At 47.7% G+C, this 18,699-nt stretch overlaps 1 protein-coding gene across 7 annotated transcripts in view; it reads right to left on the bottom strand.

Annotated features, from left to right (window-relative positions):
- Positions 4,344-18,699, bottom strand: part of CD8A (CD8a molecule) — a 30,541-nt gene continuing 16,185 nt past the window's right edge. The window contains exons 1-6 of one of the 7 annotated variants that reach the window (XR_002342155.1): positions 11,145-16,215; positions 10,654-11,035; positions 9,992-10,099; positions 9,709-9,819; positions 8,421-8,451; positions 4,344-5,699 (exon numbers count right to left, since the gene is read on the bottom strand). Coding sequence is in view for 5 of the 7 variants with exons in the window: in XM_005662394.3 (XP_005662451.1) it covers positions 5,648-5,699; positions 8,421-8,451; positions 9,709-9,819; positions 9,992-10,099; positions 10,673-11,035; positions 11,145-11,193 (714 nt within the window). In the remaining 2 variants the exon portion in view is untranslated. 7 annotated transcript variants of the gene reach the window in all.

The raw sequence follows: 18,699 nt of genomic DNA, 5'->3' as shown, positions 1-18,699 counted from the left end.
TTGGCCCCTCGGCGTGGTATTCATGGTAGAAGCAGGAACCTCACCCTGACTTCAGAGACTGTTCTACTTTTGTTCTAGAACATTCTTCTTCCCATCTGTCAAATTTCAGAGCAGGTGGTGACCTTCATTTTCTATCTGTGGCTGCATAGTTAAAAAAATAAATTTGGTTTTGAGGTGCTTATAGACTTTTAGAGAAATTTTTTTGGCCACACCCGCAGCATCAGGAAGTTTTGAAGCCAGCAATCAAACCAGTGCCACAGCAGTGAATAGAGCCACAGCAGTGACAACACCAGGTCCTTAATCCGCTATGCCACCAAGAGAGGCTTTAGGCTGAGAGAATTTTTAGGTGCTCTACAGGCAGACCTTGTTTTATTGTGCTTGGCTTTACTGTCCTTTATAGATACTGTTTTTCTTTCTTTGTGTGTGTGTGTGTGTATGTCTTTTTGCCATTTTCTTGGGCCGCTCCCTCGGCATGTGGAGGTTCCCAGGCTAGGGGTCTAATTGGAGCTGTAGCCACCAGCCTACGCCAGAGCCACAGCAACGCGGGATCCAAGCCGCATCTGCAATCTTCACCACAGCTCACAGCAACGCCAGATCCTTAACCCACTGAGCAAGGCCAGGGATCGAACCTGCAACCTCATGGTTCCTAGTTGGATTCGTTAACCACTGAGCCACGACGGGAACTCCGATACTGTGTTTTCTATAAATGGAAGGTTTGCGGCAACCATGCATGGAGCAAAATCTATGGATGCCATTTTTTTCCAACAGCGTTTTTCCACTTTGTGTCTCTGTCACATTTTGGTCATTCTCATAATATTTCAAAGCTTTTTCATTATTATATTTGTTTTGGTGGTCTGTGAGCAGTAGCCTTTGATGTTATTGCTGCGACGTGCTGAAAGTGCAAGTGATGGTTAACATTTTTAGCAATAAAATTTTCAGGAATTCCTGTTGTGGCTCATCAGGTTAAGAACCTGACATAGTGTCCTTGAGGATGCAGGTTCAATCCCTGGCCTCTCTTAGTGTGTTAAGGATCCGTTGTTTCCACAAGCTGCAGTGTAACTTGCAGATGTGGCTCGGATCTTGCATTGCCCTGGCTGTGGCTGTGGTGTGGGCTGGCAGCTGCACCTCTGATTTGACCCCTACCTAGCCCAGGAATTTCCATATGCCTCAGGTGTGGCCCTAAAAAAATTTTTTTTTAATTAAGCCATGTACATTTTTTAGACACGAAGCTATTGTACACATAGTAGACTTAAGTATAGCGTAAACATAAGTTTTATATGCACTGGGAAACCAAAAAATTTTCATGACTTGCTTTATTGTGGTGGTCTGGAACCAAATCCACAACATTTCTGAGGCCTGTATTTGCTTAACTTTAAGGTTAAAAACAGATTATAAAATATTCAATATAGCAGAGCTGTTAAGAATTTGGGCTGTGGATTGAGACCTGATCCCACAAGATTATAGTCGTATGATCTTGGGCAACTGATGGAAATGTCCTGTATGTGCCTGAGTTTACTCATCTGTAAAGTGGAATAACAGTTGGAATTTGCTGAAAAGAGACCAGTGATAAAGCACATGCCTTTCCTGCTCTGCTGGCCACATCCAATGGTTCCAAGGATGGTAAAGCTCTCTAGGGCAGTGGATAAGCCCTACCTGAAACACGGGGTGGTGCCAGCCTCCAGAGACCTTCAGCTCACAGTGCAGAGGATGCTTCTGTCTGGGACAGAGCTCTTGTGACGTGTACCTGAGGGGCTGTGGTCCCCCGCACACTGGGGCTGAGACCCTAGGTATATGTAGCACGTGGATACATCAGGAATTGTTGCCATGTATCCTTTTTGGGAATAGAAACTGGAAGAATGAGAATGAGTGGCTGTACTCAGAATGTAATTGGTACTACATTAATTTTGAGAAATTCAGTGCAAGTTCATTTTTTCAACGTACATGTATTTGTTACTCTGAGGTGTTGAGAGGTCACTTGCTGGAAAACACACAGTTAATAAGTAGCAGAGCCAGGAAGCCGCTTTCCCAGCCACTGCACTTAACCTAATCTCAGGCCATGGTGGCCTCAGTCCGTTCCCTTTGGTGCAGAAGCACTGCTCAAGCCTACTTTTCAGAGTGGGTTAAGGGGGGCCTGCCCCTGAGTCTTGAATATCCTGTGCAGGGAGGATTTGCACGCAGACCCAGGGCAGGAGAGAGGGGCACCTTCTTGTTATAAAAAAAAAAAATGGGGGGAGAATTCTCTCTGACCCAATAGTTGAAGAATCACAAGGGATTTCCATGCACAGGATGGGCTGTCTTACAAGCAGTTTAAAAGCTGGAGAAAGAAACGGCCAATTTATCTTTTTCCTTCCACAAGTAGGATATATTTTTGTTCAGTAAATATATGTTGGTTAAATGAACCACACTGAGGCTGGATTCCAGCCAGCTGATAACCAAGTTTACTGCCTAATACAGAAGTTGTTTCTCTACTTCCTGTTTTTCAGGGTCCAAAAATGTATTGTGAGCCTCTTTCACACAGGAAAATTTAAAAATCAAACAAAAAACCTGCAGTGCTTGGATTTCCCATTGTGGCTCAGCAGGTTAAGAACCCAACCTAGTGTCCATGAGGATGTGGGTTCAGTCCCTGGCCTCACTCAGTGGGTCAGGTGTCTGGCGTTGCCACAAGTTGTGGTATAGGTCACAGAGGCAATGGGGATCTGGCGTAGCTGTGGCTGTGGTGAAGGCCAGCACCTACAGCCCCGATTTGACCCCTAGCCCAGGAACTTCCATATGCAACAGGTGCAGACCTAAAAAAAGAAAAATAGAAAAAAAAAAAAAAGTCTTCGGGCTAGGGACTGACAAGTAAAATTTTGCTGTTCGAACCTGAGGCCTCCAGCTTTGTGCTGTGGGCGCTCCTTCCGTCTGCGTAGAACAAGAGGTTTGGAGGTCTGTGGTTTTTGGCAAGCCCTGAGCCTAGATTTGCAGCCCACCCCAGTGTGCTTTAAGCCTCATGGGCCGCAGATAGGCTTTCTGTTTTCTTCCTGGTCTTGAGGGCCAGGCTGATGAATGCTTTTTCTCCCTATGTTGATAGTTTTAATCTCCAAATTATTATTTACCATTTTATTTGTGGTTAAGTGGAATCCTTTTGTATAGGGTATGAAAAAAAATAACAATTCAACCCTCTAAACCTCCTCTGGAGCCTCCTGTGTGCTCTCCCCAGCTGCTCGCCACCTGAGCTGCAGGTTGGAGAGGAAATGCCCTTTTCCTGGCTTCACCCCTGACTCAGATTCTCTGAGACTGGTGCTTCACCATCCTCGCAAGGAGAACCCTTGGCTGGATGCTTCTCCTCACCTTTTCCAGGGAACCCAGAGACAGCCCAGAGCTTGACACTGCTCCAAGCTGGACCTTGGTCCCTGGGATGTCCCCCTCACCCACTGCTCTGTTTAGCTTCATAGGTTGGGGAGGAGGGGGCAAGAGCCAGATTCTGCAGCAAAGGAATTTCCTCAGGTTTCACGTCTGCTTTCCCACTCTGGGGATACAATTTCCTCTTTTTTTTTTTTTTCTTTTTTTTAGGGCCACACCTGCAGCATCTGGAAGTCCCCAGGCTAGGGGTCAAATCAGAGCTGCAGCTGCCGGCCTACACCATAGCCACAGCAATACCAGATCCTTGACCCACTGAGTGAGGCCAGGAATCAAACCCAAGTCCTCATGGATACACGTTGGGTTCCTTACTGCTGAGCAATGGAACTCCCACATTTTCCTCTTGACTTTTGTTCTCTAAAAGTATATATATATATTTTTTAAGTGCTGTACCCAAGGCTTATGGAAGTTCCCAAGCTGGGGATCAAACCACCCCACCACAGAGACACACCAGATCCTTAACCTGCTGGGCTACAGGGGGAACTCCTCTAAAAGTAGATAGTTTCTAGCAATTAAAGTTGTCGTGGAAGGCAGTTTCTGGAGGGCAGGGAAAGTTCTATTTCTGACCTGAGGCTGGCTCTGTGAGTGTTCATGGTAAGGCTTGGTGCTGTACATAAGCCTAACGATTACCACACTGTTCAGTATGTATATTTTTCCTGAACAACAAAATGAAGATTTTGTGATTTATGCTGAGCTGAGTATCAGCTCATCTGTTACCAAGAAAGAAAAGGAAAGGAACATGATACAGGAAGAGACAAATCGGTTTTGATTGATGAGAAAATGGGGAGTCCAAGGTGAAAGGCAGCAGTGACCTGGTGATTTTAGGTATTTATCCTAAAGATGTGTGTAGTCTTTTAGAAGTATTTGTTATTATTGTAGTGGAAAATTGGAAACAATCAAATGTCAAGTCATAGTTATGGCACAACCAAAAATGGAATGCGATCTTGCCATTAAAAATATAGCAGAAATGTTTATTAAAACCACTTCTAAAAGCATAGTACAATTCCATTTTTAAAAAGTATACATTTTATATATGTGCATAGAAAATAATCAGGAAGAATGTACACCATAATATTAACAATGAGTTATACCAGAAGTAAAGAATTATGGGTGATTCTTATTATTTAGTTTTTTCTTCCAGCGAGCACGCATTTCTTGTACAACATGGTTAAGAGAGGAAATGCGCGTAGAGGGCAGCAGTCTGGGCTCCTAGCCTCCTCATCAGAGTCTGCCCCATATCCACAGCTGCTGGTCCAGGGGAGGCCAGCTACTCGGTCATAATTCTGCGTTTACAAACCAAAAAAACCCATCAATGATCCGAGGAGCACGTTCCAATATCAGATCTCACATTTAGAGAGGGCCGACCTCCGTTCGACATTCGCGATGCTCAAATCATATTTGCAAAGGGCGGCTTCCCCTCTTTCATGGGTCCCCTGGGAGAGCCACTGTGTCTCCACTTAGAGATTTTTTGCATTGGATTTCCTTTAGAGGTCGTGTTGTTCACTTTCCAGGATTCAGTTCAGCCCTTCCACTCTATTTGAGGAATTCCTGTTATCTATATAACTTCATGCTGGATTATTAAAAAAATATATCTGATCCTGTTCAACTGCACCGTAGACCTCTGTCACGTCCCCTTGACTTACTGCATTGCCTCCCCGGGGCTCTGGGCACAGTGCAGAGTCTATCACAGGTGCCCAAGCAAACCTTGTTTCCTTGAGGTGGGAGACACAGCTCCCCCAGCTGAGACAGAGGCCCCTGGAAGAGAGGCCCAAATGCTGTGGAGGATGAGCCTGGAGCCTTGCTGGGGCTCTGATCCAGCCACCCCCCATCTCTGGGCCTCAGCCTCACTCCTTTGTAAAATGGGGGGCAGGGGGAGAGGTTTGGCCTGTGTGGGTGCCGAGGGCCTCCCCACCCCCCACCAGTTCTCGCAGCCTGGTTCTGAGAACACAGCTTGCGGTAGCTCTGGCCTGCCCACCCTTCACCGTTGTGTGTGTGAGCACAACGGTGTTCGAACCCCTGCGGTGTACCAAAGACGTGATAGAGTCTCGTTTTGTGTCAATTAAAGTAAACACCCAAAGAAAAAGTCACCCTTCCCACCCCACCCCCATGGAAATAATAATAATGAGAAGAATACTTAAGGAAGGAAGGAAGGCTGGGGAAACGGAAAGGAAAGGACCCTTGCTCTCCTGCCCGGAGAGGTCTCAGTTTGAGGTCTTGTAGTGGCTGCTGCGTGGGGCATGTCGCCATGTTAGATGAATCTCTCTGAAGGGCTGGCCTTGCCTCCCTGTCTGACCACGGGCCTGGAAGAGAGGCGACCGTCATTGCAGCAAGAGCCCCTGCAGTGCGATGCACGTCCACCCCGCCCTAACCCCAGCCTCCCAGCTTGCATGGGCTCCAAGGATGGGTTCCTGGGGCACCAGCATGGGACTGGGTGAATGACCTCAGCAACATGCCCTTGGCTGTGCCATCTTTTTTTTTTTCTTTTTAGAGCCGCACCTGGAGCATATGGAAGTTCCCAGGCTAGGGGTCAAATTCAGTTGCCTGCACACGCCAGAGCCACAGCAATACAGGATCCGAGCCATGTCTGCAACCTACACCACAGCTCACGACAATGCTGGATCCTTAACCCACTGAGCGAGGCCAGGGATCAAACCCAAATTCTTGTGGATGCAAGTTGGGTTCATAACCTGCTGAGCCACAGCTGGAACTCCAGTGTGCCATCTTATTTCACCCTCATGGCAACCCAAACGGTAGCCACTAGCAAGGTTAGAGAACATGCCCAAGGTCATATAACTAGGAGGTGGTGGAACCAGGATCTGGACCTGGTTAGTCTAGCTTCTTGGAGTCTTTGTCAAGGTCTCCATGGAGGTGAGAGAAGCTCAAAGCCTTCTGCCGACCTGATTCTCAGCCCTCGGGAGGCTCACAGTCATGGGGAGGATGTGAACGAACCACCACCGTCAGCCAAGCAGAGCTACTTTGCTTAAGAGTCCCTTTGACAACCCAAATTTGATATCACACTAAAAATGTGTTAATTCAGAACTAGGCTAACACCTCTTAAATGGGCTGATTCATTGTGAGTGTCATGTCTACACACGCCACCCTCTAAAACCTCTTTGTTGAAGTTGAACAACCCTGGATCATCACTGAGTACATTAACTCAGGTGGACTAATTCCTCTAATTTTTCATCTGCAGAGCTTTGTATTTCAGGGGAGGGTTTTAGTCTCGGTTATTCATTTCAAAATCAGGATTGTCAGAAAAGATAAAGAAAAGGGACACTTCTCCAAAAGCTCCAACTGTACTCCAGATACTGAAGTTGCTAAAAATCCTTCTCTGCTTTTAAAGAGTCTTTATCCCTGGGAGTTCCCTGGTGGTGCAGTGGGTTAAAGACCCAGCATCGTCACTGCAGAAGCTTGGGTGGCTGCTGTGGTGCGAGTTTAATCCCTGGCCTGGGGAATTTCCACAGACCACCAGCTCAGCCAAAAAAATAAAAAAAAAATAAATAAATAAACAAAATAGAAATAGTCTTTATTCCTTTGATATATCATCTCTAGCATATGCACTGAAAATTCTTAACATTTTCATTGTTTAAAAATAATGATGTATGAGACACTGAACTTGGGTTCCCACAGAGGACTCTCAGGGATTGTGAAATGCAAACCCCAGGGATGAAACTTTAAATATTTTCATCTACTGAAAGGAACAGATGAATACATTTGGTTCTCCTTCACCTGCTCCTGCCCCAGTCCCCGACCACAGGAAGGAACCCAGGCTTTGGATAGAAGTTGCAGCTCTGTAGGTTGCTAGCAGCATGGCCTTGGACCAGTCACTAAATGTCCTAGACCTCAGTTTCCTCATCTGTACAATGATGGTCACAATAACTGCTTTACAGTTTGCAAGTAATTGGTACACTTTAGATTTCATCAAATGGCTGTTATTATTATTGATAACTGGAGTGTAATCGTGTCTTGCCACCTTGGGTAGGTTTCCTGATTTCTGAGCCAGTGAGCTGTGACATGGCACCATGATCTCTCCCCCATGGGGTTTTTCAAGGATAAGCAAGATCCCGAGTAACTCCCATCACAGTGCTAGGCTGGCTAGGGTGGGGGTGGGGGTGGTTGTCGTTAGGCGTTAGTGCAGGGCTGCCTCTGTCTGAGCTCCAAGGAGAGAGGAGACTGAGGACTGTCTTCCAGATCCTGTTTTTATTGTTTGTTTCCTGACCATTTCTGAATGATCATGGGCTGGAATCAGATGGAAAAAGTCACTTGAACTTGCCAGAGAGCTAAGCGCCCCTACCTCTGGTCCTCCTGTCTTCCACTCCAGTCCTTGGCAGCGAGTCAAGGCCCTGAACTGCCACAAGGAAATTAGGCATTGAGGCCATTATTTCTTTGGTTCAGGTGATAAAGTTGGTTGCCTCTCTCTCTCAAAAAAAAAAAAAAAAAAAAGCTAGACCAAGAAAATTTTCTTAAGAAAACAATAGGAGTGCCCGTTATGGTGCAGTGACAACGATTCTGACTAGTGTCCAAGAGGATTCGGGTTCAATCCCTGGCCTCGCTCAGTGGGTTAAGGATCTGGCATCGCTGTGGCTGTGGTATAGGTCAGTGGCTACAGCTCTGAATTGACCCCTAGCCTGGGAACGTCCATATGCCGCGGGTGCGGGTGCAGCCCTAAAACAACAACAGCAAAACCCAGCTGGAATCATCCAGATAAAGAGACCTCAGATCTTTTGAGGAGCTAGGATGAATTGGGAAAATTCTTCAGATGGGTTTTCTGGCTCTAGGCCAAATAAGACAACTTTTCCTAAAGTCACCCTGTTTCTCCCGTTCAGCCTAACCTGGGCCTCCATTTTCTCCTCAGAGGCAGCCTTCTGCTTCTCCCTCAGGCGTCATGCTGACCCCCTGGCCCAGACTCCACTGCCATAGCCACTCTCTGGGGAAGGTTCCCACCATCTGCTGCCTGGGAAGCCAGGACCTGTGTCCAAGGCTGCCTGGATGAGCAGGCCCAGGGGTTATTGGAGACTCACCTGGGACATTTGCAGACACGTCTTCTGTTCCCTGGATAAGGAGAAAGAAGAAGTAAATTGACTGCCTCACCATGGCCAATAGTCCCCAACATACTTTCTCTTTCACTTTACCTATTTATGTTATTTTTTTTTAGGGCTGCACCTGCAGTGTATGGAGGTTTCCCGGCCAGGGGTCAATTCCCAGGCTTGTGGCAACGCAGGATCTTAATCCAGTGAGTGAGGCCAGGGATCACACCCTCATCCTCATGGAACTAGTCAGGTTCTTAACCCACTGAGCCACAATGGGGACTCCTTCCTATTTATTTAGGATTATAACTCTTTTTCCCCCCTGGTGAAGCTGTGACTCTTTTATTTAAAGCAAACAATAACTACATTGACATTATAAAAAAAGATTTATCATAATAAGGTAAGCCTGTAAAATGACATTAGTGCATGGTAATGATTGACACAGTAAAGAAGATTATATTACAAAGAAATAGCTACAGAAGTTCTCCTTGTGGCTCAGCAAAAACCAGTCTGACTAGTATCCGTGAAGATGCAGGTTCCATCCCTGGCCTGCCTTAGTGAGTTAAGGATCCAGCATTGTGGTGGCTGTGGTGTAGGCCGGCAGCTACATCTCCCATTCGACCCCTAGCCTGGGAACCTTCATATGTGAGGGTGCAGCCTTAAAAAGACTAAATAAATAAATAAGAAAAATGAAGTACAGTCAATGTACACTACTATGTCAGTTTCAGGTGCACAGCAAAATGATTTAAATTTTCGCATCAATTTTAAAAACTTTACAAATAAAGATGTGAGTGAGCAGTGGCTTAGTACAGACACCGTGTGGAATCCAAAGCGGGGTGAGGATGGGGCTCTCCGGAAAGGGAGGAATGATAAACCACTGCCTGTCTTGATTTTGACCCAGCTCTCCTGGGCACTGGTCCCACAACGACCCTCTCTTTCCTTCCCCCGTCCCCGGGCCCGAATGTTGGTAATAAGCCCAGACCTGTGCGCTAGATGCGGGTTTTGCCCATGGAACACCCCACCCCCGCAGCTGTCGCTCCTGGACTAGGGCTCTCTGTCTTTCTAAAAGCCTAGAGGAGAGTGGAAGGAGCAGCGCGAAAAGGTTTTCCCGCGTTCTCTGAGGAGGAAGAAAAAAAAAAAAAAAGGCCAGGTCCTGCCCTGCAGTGCAGCTCAGAGTCCCAGAAATCCCAAGCCCAACTCCCCATAAGGGCGGTCCTGAACAAACCGCGCAAAGAGCGGGAGTCGGGCAGACCCTCCCCGCCACGGATTCCCTAGGACTCACGGCGGTGGCAGATGATGGTGATGACCAGTGACAGGAGAAGGATGCCGGAGGTCCCAACCAGGGGCGCCCAGATGTACAGATCACAGGCGAAGTCCAGCTTCCTCGGGTCTACTGACGACACAGAAGCCAACACTGAGGAGCGGGCCCGGATCCCCCACCCCACCCCGCCCGCGCAGGCACGTCCTTCTCCCGCTCTCGCTTTCCCCACCGCTTGGGCTGCCCTGGGCTGTTCCGCCAGGATCAGGGTAGCCCCTGGCTAGGGCTATTCCCGCGCCCGCCTCACCTGCGTTGCCCGAAGGCCGGCACACCTCTGGGGCCACAGACACGGCGTGCGACGCTTTGGTGGGAGTCCGCTTGGGTGGTGGCGTAGTCGGCGTCTTGGTGGGCTTTGCTGCGGGAGCAACAGTGGTTGGAGGCAGGATTGAGGCGGTGCGCGCGAACCCTTCCTACCGCTGCGCGCGCCTTTGCCCAGCCGGCGCCTCTTCCAGATTTTCCAGGGAAAAAGCCGTAGACCGCCGCCCGCGCGAGCTCTACGCTCAGGGCGGGGAAGGTGGGGTGAGACCTGCTCTGCGAAGCGCACCCGGCGCCTCAGACGCGAACGCAGGAGCCCGCTCCCCTCCGCCCAGCCTTTCTCCAAGGCCCCACCAGAAACTCGTGGGCTTGGGGTGATACCTGCATTTTACTGACAAGCAAAGGGAGACTTAGAAAATTTAAATAACTTGTCCAGGATCACACAAGCACCCGAACTCGAGCCCAGATCACGAGGACCTAAAAAGCCATCTTCGGTTCCTACCCAGCTTCACCCTAGCTTCAATTTCCTCGTCTGTGAAATGGGAACAATATCTTCGTTGCCCCCAGGGGCGCTAAGAAGCTGGAAAGCCGGGCGTTCGAGTGAAAAACGGACTCAGACGTAAGCCCCTAACCCCACATAGAGAGGTGCCGTGCCTGTAGGCAGCTCCCGGACCTGGCAAGAAGACGGACATGAAGTTGCTGAAATACAAAACCGAGTTGCTCAGGAACGAGCAGAAATAGTAGCCTTGGTCCTCCTCGCGGAAGCGGTGCAGGATGAGGTAGAAGTTGTCATTGGCCTTGTAACCAGAGATGTAACGGGTGTCCAGCCCCTCGGCTGTCTTATTCCGGGTTTTGGAGAGGTACATGAGGAAGATGGGCTTGGAGGCAGCCCCCGGCTTCTGGTAGAGCCAGGAACAGCTTGTCAGTGTGTTGGAGTGCATCACCTCGCAGCGGAGCTTCACAGTCTCTCCCAGGCTAGCCTGCACCATCTCCGGCGACGTCCGGAACAAGCTGGACCCGAGGACCTTGGCGGGATCTGCGGGGGGGAGGTGGGGTGGGCGGGGGAGCAAGCAGCGAGGCTGAGCCTGGAGCCCTGCGCCCCCCACCAGCCCCTCCCCTGCCCCCATCGAGGGTCGCAAACTCACGGAGCTGCAGGACCAGCGGCAGGAGCAGAGCGGTCACCAGCGAGGCCATGGCGCGCTCCCCGCGGCGCGGCTCCGCTGGAAGCTCGAAGCCTGGAGGCGCGCAAGAGCTAGTAGGACGTCGACGGGGGAAGTTGCGCCCTTCGGCCGGCCACCGAGCCCGGTTTCTCGGTTTCTCGTTCGGAGGATGTGATGTCACCTCAAGCCTTGCTGATATGAGAGTCGCCCTCCTATTCGTCGTTGTCACCTTTCAGCCCAGAGAGGGGGCTGGGGTCGGTGAATGGGCACCGTCGAAGCAGCCTTGCCGGGAAGCTGGGGACGGTGGAGGATTGTGGGTTTGAGGACCAGGAAAAGGGCTTGGAAATGCCCTTCGGAATAGCTCTCCTATGGGTGTGACAGAGATGGAGGACAGAGATGAGAGACTGAAAGAAGTGAGGGAGAGTGAGCAGGAAAGGAGAGAGAAGTGTCCCTTTCCTTTGCCCTCACCCGAATTGGCCCTAGCGCGGACACCTTTGGGACCTTGGGTCTACAAACCCGGCCCTGAGGGCTGAGAAGAAGAGTTAGTGACTCGCCCACTTCTGGGGGACTGGGGCAGGGAAGTCTGGGGTCCTCACGGAGGGAGGACCTTCTCCCTTCTACAGAAGGGCGACTTCCACCAGGCAGCAGCCACTCAAGCCTTACACCTAGCTTGCAGTTTTCTGCTGCCCACACCCTTCAGGCTGTTCCCCAGCAGCTGAACCCCTTCACACAACCTCCTTCCATCCTGAGGCCACTGCAGCAGCCTCTACATCTGTCCCTCTCCTGGCCAACCCCCTAGCCACCCTGCTGTGAACATTACTCTCCTAAAGGGGATCTGATGGGTTCACTCCCTCAGCCACTCATGACCTTCAGGACTGCTTGGAAGCTCAACCCTGGCTTGTTTCAGAGCCTTTGGGTGCTGGTTCCTCCCAGCTTCTGCCCAGTTCCCTGCCCTGGTCTTTCCCATTTACCCACGACAGCGTTTGAGATGATCCAAACTCTGGGCTCCTCTTGCTTTTGTTGTACCGTCTGTTCTGTTTGAGCCCCAGGACCAGTTCCTTCACTGTGGGCCTTTGACCTTGTTCCTCTGTATCCCTAGCTTGGGTGGACACAGTTCTCCCGGTCCTACCCTGGCACACATGTGACCCCTTCCTTGTTGTCTGACACCATCCTGAAACCTTCCCCCCCATAGTGGGTGCCCTTCTCTCATTTCTTCTGGGTCTTCCCGCTTTGAATCCCACAGTGGGCACACCTCACGCTGCTGGGACTTGATTCTAGAGACACACCACCTGGCATTATCTGCTCCACGTGCCTGCCCCAGTTCTGCCCCACAAGGACTGTGTCCCAGACACCCCCCAGATGCCACATGTCACAACACAGCTTGGGCTGAGCTCTGTATGCAGAACAGCACCACCCTTGTGGGATCCAAACTTCAGTGTTGGATGGGCTTTGGGTTTTTGGTTTTGTTTTTTTTTTTTTCACTTTGATTTCAATGCCCTGTCCCACCCTACCCCACCCAAAGTGTCCAAGTTGCTTACTTTAATTTAACATGGGCCATTTAACATTTTATATGTAGAATTTTTTTATTTTAATTTTTTAATGGCTACACCATGGCATGTAGAAATTTCCAGACCAGGGATTGAACCTTTGCCATTGCTGTGACCCAAGCCACAGTAGTGACAATGCCAGATCCTTTAACTCCTAGGCCACCAGGGAACTCCTAGAAATGTTTTTTAAAGTATGTTTTAAGTTACATAAGCTATGTATTCTGAAGCACTTCAGACAATACAAAAAAGAGAATGGGGGAAATTTCCCTGTCTCAATTCTCACCGTCTTCCATTCTCTAGAGAAAACCAGTTAAGTGTGTTACAATTAAGTGTGTCTCTCAGATTTAATCTAGGTGTTAATACATCACTTTAGACACGTGATTGTACTATGCACATGTTTTTTTTGAAACTTGCCTTTCTTATCTAATGATGGAAGAGAGAAAGCTTTTCATGTCAGCACATGTAGAGCTGCTCCGTACTTCTAAAGGGGGGCATTTTTTGTGGGCGTTTCATAACTGAGTTTTCCTATTAATAGTCATTTAAGCAGTATCTGAATTTTTGCAATTTCCATAAGGCTGTAGTCAATACGATCCATCTTTATCATTGTGGATTCAGCACGTGTACATGCAACATTTCCAAATGGAAGATGAGGGAGGCTGGGGAAGGAAAACCCGTTGTAATGATGCCCTGGCATATCGATATGTGTGTGTATGTGTGTGTGTATCTGTGTCTGGCTGTGTAGACATAGCGCTATGCCTTAACTCACATAAATGGGGGTGACAAGGAAAGAGCCAACCCCAGATAGGTCACCGAGAAGGCAATCCTCATGTTGGATTGCTTCCCATTTTGTTTTGTTTCTGTTCCCACTGCAAGAAGAGTGTTAAATGGCCCTTCTTTATTTTATTTATTTAAATATTTATTTATTTATTTATCTTTGGCCACCTGGCAACATATGGCATTCCTGGACCAGGGATCAGATCTGAGCTGCATCAACTCAGGATCCTTAACCCACTGTGCTGGGCCAGGGATCGAGTCTTCGTCCCAATGCTCCAGAGACACCACCAATCCCATTGTACCACAGCGGGAACTCCTAAATGGCCCTTCTGACCAAAGGATGCAATCAGGAGGGTGGTGAGGAGGATGACCATCCATGAATGTCACCCGGCCCATGGAAGAAGAACCAGAGTCAACCTGCAGACATTTGGATCTTGGGAACCAGGTCCCTAAGAACAATGATGGTCAGATTCTGGGGTGCAATGCTTGAAAAGAGAATCATCCTATCCCCATCTCCTGGAAGTGAGCTGCAGCTGGCTTGGAGGTCTTCCAGCCTTGCAGCTAAGAAAAGTGTCAGCCATGGGGGTGGTAGCCCCTTTGTGCAGAGCATGGCAGAGGGTTGAGGGGATGTCAAGACAACATGTCAAACCCACCAAGGAGGCTTTGTGACCCCAATGATATTTTTCACAGAACTGGTGGATTTTCAATGTAACCACAACGACATCCGCCCTGCAGCAGACAGGAGAACAGATGCAGTTGTGCAAGTTCTGGGGATGCTCTTTGCTGTCTGGACAGGTGTGCATAGTTCTGCCAGGTAAGCTCCCACACTCTGCTACACTGTGGCATTCACATGGAGCAGCATGAAGAAATGGGAACAGCAGCACGCTGTCAAATAAGCTTCTTATTAAATTTTTTTCTTTTTTGTTCTTTTTTTGCCTGAAGCACTCAGAAGTTCCAGGGTCAGGGATCAAACCCGAGTCACGGTAGTGACCAGAGCCACAGCAGTGACAACACCAGAACCTTAACCTGCTAGGCCACCAGGGAACTCTAAGCTCCTTATTTTTATTTCATTTTTTGGGGTTTTTTTTTTTTTTTTTTTTTTGGCTTTTTAGGGCTAGACCTGAGGCACATGGAAGTTCCCAGGCTAGGGGTCGAATTGGAGCTGCAGCAGCTGGCCTATTCCACAGCCACCACACAGCAGGATCCAAGCTATGTCTTGAACCTACACCACAGTTCATGGCAATGCCGGATGAGTGAGGCCAGGGATTGACCCCGCATTCTCATAGATACTAATTGGGTTCACAACTGCTGAGCCCCAGCGGGAACTCCCAAGCTCCTTATTTTTAAGGATGACGTGTCTCTAGAATCAAGCAGCAAGAGTGTGAGGTGTACCAACTGTAGAATTCAAAGTGGGAAGACCCTGAAGAAATGAGAGGAGGGCCCCCACTATGAGGTGGAAGGTTTCAGGATGGCAGCTGAACTTGTCTTGTTCATTTTTATATTGTGGTGCCTAACAGGCCATGGCATGCACCTGGTCTTCAAGAACCTTGTTTGATAAAAGCTAAATGCAAGCAAAAGCAGAGTGGAGCGGACCAGAGGAGGTAGAAATAGTTCACTTAAGGTAAGAGTGATCAGGAAAGGCTTTACAAAGTGGCTGGTTTGTAGATAAAGTAAGAAATTTGGAGAGAAGTTGGTTAGAATGGGGCATTTGACTTCTGATCAAGATGGTGCTGATACCATTTTTTTCATATGTAATCATGGTGTGGTTGAACGTAAAAGAAGGACAAAGAAGAAGGGGAGAAGAGAAGTGCATTCAAAAGTAAGGTGAGGGAGTTCTCGTCGTGGCTCAGTGGTTAACGAATCCAACTAGGAATCATGAGGTTGCATGTTCCATCCCTGACCTTGCTCAGTGGGTTGAGGTTGCCGTGAGCTGTGGTGTAGGTTGCAGACATGGCTTGGATCTGGCCTTGCTGTGGCTGTGGTGTAGGCCAGCGAATATAGCTCTGATTAGACCCCTAGCCTGGGAACCTCCATATGCTGAGAGTGTGGCCCTAGAAAAGACAAAAAAAAAAAAAAAAGTAAGGTGAATATCATTCTGGATGTAGATGGGGAACCAGGGATGAAACCAGGGGCCAGATTTTGGGGCTGTTCTTGGGTTTGTATCTTGAGCATCCTTTTTTGGAGCAGAGGCACCGAGGCTTTGACTCCTTCAGCTAACAGAGTCCCAAGGTGTTTCATTTATGGAGAGAGGCTGGAGCCAGGCTTTCTGCTTGAAACAGGGGCTTGGTTCAGGATTTCTCTTGGAGAAACACCGGGAGAAATCTGTGTGCCTCTCCATGGCCATGGCTCATATGGGGCTGCTCCCCTACAGTGATGGAAGGGCAGACCAGACACTGGAGCTACCTGATTCCCTGTGTCACCACTGGATAGGAACCCAGAGCTATCAGAACATGGATTGGTTATGACTATGGGCCTAGAAAGTCAAAGGCTACTAAAATTCCAAGAGGAGGAATTCCCGTCATGGTGCAGCAGAAAGAAATCTGAGTAGGAACCATGAGGTTGCGGGTTCGATCCCTGGCCTCGCTCAGAGGGTTAAGGATCTGGCATTGCCGTGAGCTGTGGTGTAGGTCAAAGATGGAGACGTGGCTCAGATCTGGCGCTGCTGTGGCTCTGGTGTAGGCTGGCAGCAGCTGTAGCTCCAATTAGACCCCTAGCCTGGGAACCTCCATATGCCAAGGGTGTGGCTCTAAAAAGCAAAAAAAAAAAAAAAAAAAAAAAAAATTCAGTTAAATATTTCCATGAGGAAAAAAAAAAAGTGTTCCCAGAATGCCAAATAGGATAAATAAAAATATGTCCATCTCTGCATAGATCAAGATGAACCACAAGACTTTAAGAGCAAAGAGAGGAAGGCATCCCAGGATGCCAGAGAATCTAGAATAATGTTTGAAACATGTTTGGGGGAGCCTTAATCACAGCTCAGATGGGGCGACGAGAGTAAGAAGCTGATCTGTGTTGGGAAAAACCCACACGTCTGATGACAACTCGAGTTGATGCTATGTCATTCTCCCTTCTTGGCACAGATACGAGCTTGCTATAAAGTTGAGTTGGGTCACCTTGCTACAGATCTTTAAGGTCAAGAACATTCAAACAGGCGCCTCTTGAATGCAACTGAAGAGCCAGGATTTGAGTTCAAGGGAGGGGCCAGAGCTGGGGAAGCAGTGGCTGCAAGGGAGGAGTAAGTTGGGAGAGGGTCTGATTGCTAAGAGAGGTAGAGTGGAAGAGAGAAGCAGGAGATGATACTGAACCTTCAAGGAAGGCTCATATTTAAGGAGAGGGAAGAAAATATTGGCAATAATTGAGGTGGTGTAGGAACTTCGAGATGGGGCTTGAGAAGGTGGAAAGCCTTTATGGAGACATGGCTGGTGCAGGTTTGGGTGCTAAGGGAATTATGCAAGGGCACTCAAATTTGGGACTGCAGGCCTGAGGCAGGAAGAGATTGTAATTACGCCTGTGATCAGTGCCTGGCTCACATAAGGACACCCACGCCCACGTGTTTCTCAGTAACCGGGGGTAAGATGAGAAGACTCACAGGTAAGGAGGGAGGCTAGGGTGGGTGGGGGAAGGAGTGGGAGTGATGTTGGATGTGGTGATGTTGATGTCTGAACTTCATTTATTGTTTAGTCACTTAAATGTTTCTTCTAGTCACTGCTTTTAAAAAAATGTTATAAAAGCATTTGAACATAGAAAAATAGAGTAAATAATATAAAACACCCATATGCTCCTCAGAAAACATCCTTCAGAACTACAAGTGTTAGGGAGTTCCTGCTGTGGCTCTCTCAGTGGAAGAGAACCTGACTAGTATCCATGAGGACTCGGGTTCAATCCCAGGGCCCCTGCTCCGTGGATTAAGGATCCGGCGTTGCTGTAAGTTGTGGTGTAGGCCAGCTGCTGTGGTTCCAATTTGACCCCTAGCCTGGGAACTTCCATATCCTTTGGGTGTGGCCCTGGGGGAAAAAAACCAAAGATCTAATAACTGCTAGCATTTGGTCGTATTTGCTTCAGATGAAGGTGACAGATACAACTGTACCATGTCCAAACACCCTGCCTCCTCCCCTAGAAGCAAAATTTGGGTTTTTGTTTATCAATTATTAAAGAAGGATGTTATGTTCCAACCACAATCCTGGATTTTTCCCTTTCTCCCTTTAACTTTGTCCATTTTTTGCCTTGTGTATTCTAAAGCTTTGTTATTAGGTGTACAAACGTTTAGGATTGTTTGGTCTTCTTGATTGATTGACCTTTTTATCATCACAAAATATCTCTATCTCTGGTGATACTTTTGTTTTGTTTTTTTTTTTTATAATGTAGAAAGGTAGTTATTATTTTATTTTTTTATTTCTAGAAGATTTGATTGAAGTGTAGTTGATTTATAATGTTGTATTAGTTTCATGTGTACAGAAAAGTGATTCAGTTTTACATATACACATATCTATTCTTTTTCAGATTTTGTTCCCATATGAGTTATTATAAAATATTGATACCTTGTCTTGAGGGTTTTTTTTTTCTTTTGGCTGCACCTGTAGCATGTGAAAATTCCCAGGCCAGGGATGGAACCTGTGCAACAGCAGTGACAGTGCTGGATCCTTAACTGGTAAGCCATCAGAGAACTCCAGTAATACCTTATTTTGAAGTCTAGTTTGATATTCATATAGCCACTCTGGCTTTTTTATGTTTTCTGTTTGAATAATATCTTTTTCTATCCTGTTACTTTTGATTTGCCCCTCTCTATTTTAATACCTTCACCATATATGGTATACACGTATTAGCTATATATATTATTTTTGAGAATACTTCAATACAGAGAAATATTATATGTCTGAGTTATGCTGAGACATAAATTTAGTTCATTTTTCTTAAATGTTGTATAATAATAATCTACCTAGTATAATATAATAATAATCTGGTGAATATACCACAGTTCTGTAGTTCTCAAACCAGAGTCTTGATACCTTTGGGGGGACGTGGAGATTGTCCTTAAGGATACACATCATGTTACGAGTTTTTTTTTTTCCCAATCCTCAAACCCCATTGGTCCAGATCTGCCCAAGAACAAATGCCTTTGTCTAGTCTTCACACTGAATTTCCTTCTCCTTTCATAAGTGCTCTTTTCCTGCTCTAGAACAAAATGGCAGCGGAGTTCCCATCATGGCTCAGCAGAAACC

This window comes from Sus scrofa, chromosome 3 (assembly GCF_000003025.6).
Source record: "Sus scrofa isolate TJ Tabasco breed Duroc chromosome 3, Sscrofa11.1, whole genome shotgun sequence".
Taxonomy (NCBI): domain Eukaryota; kingdom Metazoa; phylum Chordata; class Mammalia; order Artiodactyla; family Suidae; genus Sus; species Sus scrofa.
This window is presented reverse-complemented; position numbering and strand designations above follow the sequence as displayed.